The 5000-nt window shown below is 45.1% G+C and overlaps 1 protein-coding gene across 1 annotated transcript in view; it reads right to left on the bottom strand.

The window, feature by feature from the left end:
- Window positions 1-5000, bottom strand: part of cdh11 (cadherin 11, type 2, OB-cadherin (osteoblast)) — a 50128-nt gene that overhangs the window by 4 nt on the left and 45124 nt on the right. The window contains exons 11-12 of the mRNA XM_076286647.1: window positions 2416-2667; window positions 1-1605 (exon numbers count right to left, since the gene is read on the bottom strand). The exon at window positions 1-1605 is cut by the window's left edge and continues 4 nt beyond it. Coding sequence (XP_076142762.1) covers window positions 1109-1605; window positions 2416-2667 — 749 coding nt within the window. The 3' untranslated portion in view covers window positions 1-1108. The remainder of the gene's footprint in view (window positions 1606-2415; window positions 2668-5000) is intronic.

Consider the following 5000-nt stretch of genomic DNA (forward strand, 5'->3'; position numbering starts at 1 on the left):
AACATACGCCAAAAAAAAGAAACAAAGAAATGAAAACAATAAGCAATAATCAATAAAATAATAGTTGAATAACAAAAGAAAGAGATTGACATGAACCAATAGGCGCAAGTTTGATCCTCAAGAGACATATCTGCACACTGCACTGTACATACGCTATATGTATTTCTGCTTGCTTTAGGATATATTTTTCAAGTTACAAAAAAATGCACTGCGTTGCAAGAGTGTCTGTTATTTAAGGCGTTTTCTGAGCTCACAGGTTTTTCTTAGTCATTGATCATTGTTGAACGTGGGCAGGACAAGAGGGAGTTCTTCTCGCAACACATACTGAGTCACATTTTTGCTGTATGCGTCTGGTTCCGGTTGGCATAAAAAGAGGACAATCCATTCAGCAAAAAAAAAAAAACAGAAAACTCCATAGGTGGAATAGAGGTCAGTCATAATGTGACCAGTCCAAGTTCGTTGTGGTGTTTTATTTTTTTGTGTTTTGTTAATAAGGCAACTGTTTTTAAAATCTTCTTTTGTTCCTCTTCTGTTTTATGAGCTCATTCACAGTATCAACAATCCCGTGTCTCTCTGTGACCTACACCCTCATTGCTCAAACCTGCAAACCTACAAACAACAGAAAGTGAACGACATTGTGATTGATTTCTCCCCACTCTCTTTGCATCTGCATACAAGCAATTTACATACATCCCACAGAGGCGCCTCATTTTATTATTATCTTTTGTTTTCATTATTATTACTACTTAACACTTTCTCGCTCATTCTCTCTCTCTCTCTCTCTTTCTCTCTAGTCCGTCAGCATTGTATTCCAACTCTGTATTTTTTTATTTGCTACCCCTCCATAATACTTTCTGTCCTCTCCCATACAGGGATGAAGTATACCACATGTATACTTGAAAAAACAAACAAACTAACTAAAGTTTACTATAAATAGATGGATTCATGGTATACTTATAGTAAACTTCACACACTACATGTAGTTAGTTGACAGAGGAAGGGAGGGGGGAGGACCATATAGGTAAGGAACGTGGAGGTGGTGTTAAGGGGGCAGGGAGGGAGGGAAGGAGAGGGGGTGCCCATCGAGCCAGGTGGCGTCAAGGTGGCGTTAAGAGTTGTCGTCAGCCGAGTCTTTGGTGCCATACAGATCGGCCAGCTTCTTGAAGCGAGGCCCCCAGCTTTGGAGATAGTCGTAGTCCAGGTCCGAGTCCGTGGTGACCGACTCCAGCGAGCTGAGGGAGCCCGCCACCGAGCCCCGGCCCTCGTAGCCGTAGATCTGGATGGAGTCATAGGGCGGTGCCGTGGGGTCATTGTCCGCGTCCGAGATGCGCGTCTTGATGAAATCATCAACGTCGACGCTGTTGGCCACAGGCCGCGCGCCGGGCCTCATGGGAAACTGGAGCTCGGGCTTGATGTCCTTGCGCGGCAGGAAGCCATTGGCTCCGTCTGGGTTCTGCAGCGTGGCGATGTCGAAGGCCTCGGTGTCCTCCTCTCCGCCGCCCTCGTCGTCGTACGTGATGATGTTCTCGCGCACGTCCTCCTCCTCGAACACGATGAGAGGCTCCTTCTTCTGTCGTCGCAAAGCCACAAACAGCACCACGATCGCTGTGACAACACACACACACACACACACACAAGAACAACACCGCAATGAGAAAGCAATTCACTCTCCACCACGGATCACATGAAATTACCTTTGAGTGTGTGAGCAGCTGAACCGATGGAAGAACATCTATTGTTATGTTCTGTTGTGCTTTGGGACTTTGGTAGAGTGAGCTACTGTACACTCACACATCAAAACAAAGGTGCAATATTGATTTTCCCCTTCAGCAACCTATTAAACTCAGTTGAATCGTAGGAGTGTAATCACCAACGTGGGCCTGTGCTTGGTTAATAAATAATCTAATCATATGCTAAATATTCTGTCAAGCATCTGTTCTGTAAACACTTTAACTCTCCTGGTGAGACTGTTGAATAAAGATGTGTGTCTCTGTACCCAGCCAAATATTAGAATTGGCATTCCCCAGGACCACAGACAAGTACATAAACCTCACAAGCATCTGTAAATCTTAAATGACTTTGCTGTTTCGCACTGTTTACAACCAGATCTGAGAAAAAAAAGAAATCATGTCTGCATTATCGGCCATTTTTCTTGTCGAACTACCACAGACACATGGAATATGACTAGAATAATCATTTGTGGTGGTGATTATGTTCATGATAATACAAGTTTTCACAATGAGCTCGACGATGATGACAAATATTATATAACAACAGTGATGAGGATGATGATATGATAATACGATGATGATGATGATGATGAGGATGACAGATAGTATATTAACAAAAGTGATGACGATAATGATGATGATTTTAACAACGACATAATGGCTGACGATGCCCTGAGCGCCTTACCCAGCAGGATGACGATGCAGGCCAGGATGGCGATTAGAGCTCCGGTGCTGAGACCAGCGGGCAGGATGAAGGGCTCCACATTGCAGGACAGGATGGTCTCCTTGCTGTCGCAGCTGCACACGCGGATGGTCAGGGTCTGCGTGCTGCTCTGGGGAGGGACGCCGTTGTCATTGATCTCAATGGGCAGGAAGTACATGTCCTGGGTCATCCGGCTGAAGCCCTTGCGCATCACGTAGATGCTGGCTGTGCTATCTGTTTGAGTGTCAGACAAGGGGAAAACAACACAAGCAGAAAGTAAGAGACTAGATGAAAGGGAAAGTTTACAAAGAACAGATGCTTAATACAAAGGCTGGAAGGTGTAAAAAAAATGGGAGACAAAAACAAATCAAAACGAACAACGAAAAAAATAATAAAACATTAATGCTAACGGCGCTAACCGTGAAACAGACCGTCCACCGTCTCTCTTCCGTGGACGGCCTGCTGAGGTGGCTGTGGAGTGAACACTCTCACTGGGCAGACCTCCCCAACCCACTCCGTCCCTCCCCCCATCCCCCCATCCCACAGAAAGAGAGAGAGAGAGAGAGAGAGAGAGAGGGAGACAGAGAGAGAGAGACAGAGAGAGATCGGGGAGCAACGGGGTGAGAATCTCCCCACCGATACGATAGTGCATTCATGTTTAATACCCCGCACATTTATCAGCTTTTGGAAGTGTAATCAAAGTTCTGTGCTGGAAGGTAGCTCGCTGGCGGTATTGGTTTTTATTTGAAGCTGAGAAAGAGAGACAGAGCGAGAGAGAGGAGAGATAGAGAGTAAAAGAGAGAGGGAGAGATAGAAGGAGGGAGGGAGGGAGGGAGGAAGGGTGAGGATGGAACGGCGCCAAGCTCTGCTTCCCCACCTCAGTGCAAGGTCACACTCCCAGCAGAGATGGAGTGAGTTCATTTAGGGGCCTGTGGCTGTGTAATTTTCTCTCCCCTAAGCGCCCTATGTCGCCAGCCTCCTCAACCTCCCCCATGCTTCAGTCAGATCCAGAGAGAGAGAGAGAGAGACAGAGAGACAGAGAGAGAGGGAGAGAGGGGGGGGTGTCGGTAATGATATGGCTGCCGTGCTCATATAGCATGACGCGCGGGATGGGCTCTCTCCGACCAGCTCCATCCATTATAATTCTATATTGCACTCTGTCAAAGAGATTACCATCCGCTCAGCAAAGTAGCACTTTGCCCCCAGTCTGAACAGCCGCGACGCCCTCTGGGGCTATTCTCTGGCCTGCAGCACTTGTTCCATCCCATGTGAGGAGCCATCTTCAAGAGACCGTGGATACTACCTTATGCAATGATATGTGACAGTACAAGGAGAACTACCCTTCTGGGCATACCTGCACATGTTGATGAAATAAATATTGATTTTGTACAGCAGGATCAAGGGTATGATAAGATGTATGCGATTCTGTATTCATTACCATAGCGCTCCTATCAATAATTTAATATAAGGCAGTCCACCTTGCTGAAGTTGGGTAGCAGTGTAGTGAAATGCATCACTTCATTTAACAAAGTTGGGCTTCCCCACTGCAATGATTTTTTTTTAATAATTTTACCCAGATCACCAGTGCATGAAAAGCACACTAATAAGTATTGATTTATTGAATTAGTATTAGATTTATTGAATTAGTATCTAGAATAATAGCCATTATTCTAGATATTATTCTAGCCATTATTCTAGATATGTCATAATATCAGAAATGCCAGTACATTATATGACATAAGCCAATAGATGAATTCTGCTGTGATTGTGGAACTAAAAAAAACAGCATGAATCCTTGCAGATTTCTTCTCATATTTTTGGCACAATGTGACTCATACACTCTGTTGATGCTAAGGTACCGGTAAGTGTTTGAAGTCCACCATAATTCCACTCTAATTGACAGCGAAGGAGAAAAATGTCGGGGCTCAATAAGGAGAGGCAAAGACAAACGTGAGTGAGAGAAAGATGGTGAAATCTTGCTCAAATCATTTTGATAAAGCTCATCTGGCTTGCCATGAAGCCAGTAAATCGTGTGGGGCTCAATCTGTCTCCCACATACTGTTGGCTTTTGAAAATGGCCACTTAAACCCCCACTCATTTCCTTTTTCATTAAATAAGATCGAATTGGGGAAAGACGCCATCGTTCTGCCTGCCAACCATCTCTGCAGACACCTCTCTCCGTCCTCTGACTGACTGGGTGGGATTTATCTGTGATTTTCAAATAACTCTTTAAAGAGCAATTAACATGTGAGTGTTTCCCGTCAAACAGGGCTGTGAGGCAGTGACCGCACGGCTATCTCACATGGTCATCCTTTTAATGAAGAAAGAACAGATGACAGCAAGCTCAAACGGGTAAAGGGTGGGGGTGGGGGGGTGAGCTGGCAGACAAGCTATACTGGCACAGAAAACGCAGCCATCATGGGGGAAACTTTGAATAGCCGTATGTTGCTAAGAGTAATGTCATCCAATCATTGGTTTAGCAGAGCGCCAGAGATTACAAACAGTGTCTGTTAATGACCCACCATTTCTCCGCAATGAGGCAAAGTTTGTTCTACAAGTTGCTAACA

The sequence above is a fragment of the Alosa pseudoharengus genome, unplaced genomic scaffold, assembly GCF_046254945.1.
Source record: "Alosa pseudoharengus isolate Yale_2024_CS ecotype anadromous, Long Island Sound unplaced genomic scaffold, YU_APseudo_1.1 YU_APseudo_1.1_scf_16, whole genome shotgun sequence".
Taxonomy (NCBI): Eukaryota; Metazoa; Chordata; class Actinopteri; order Clupeiformes; family Clupeidae; genus Alosa; species Alosa pseudoharengus.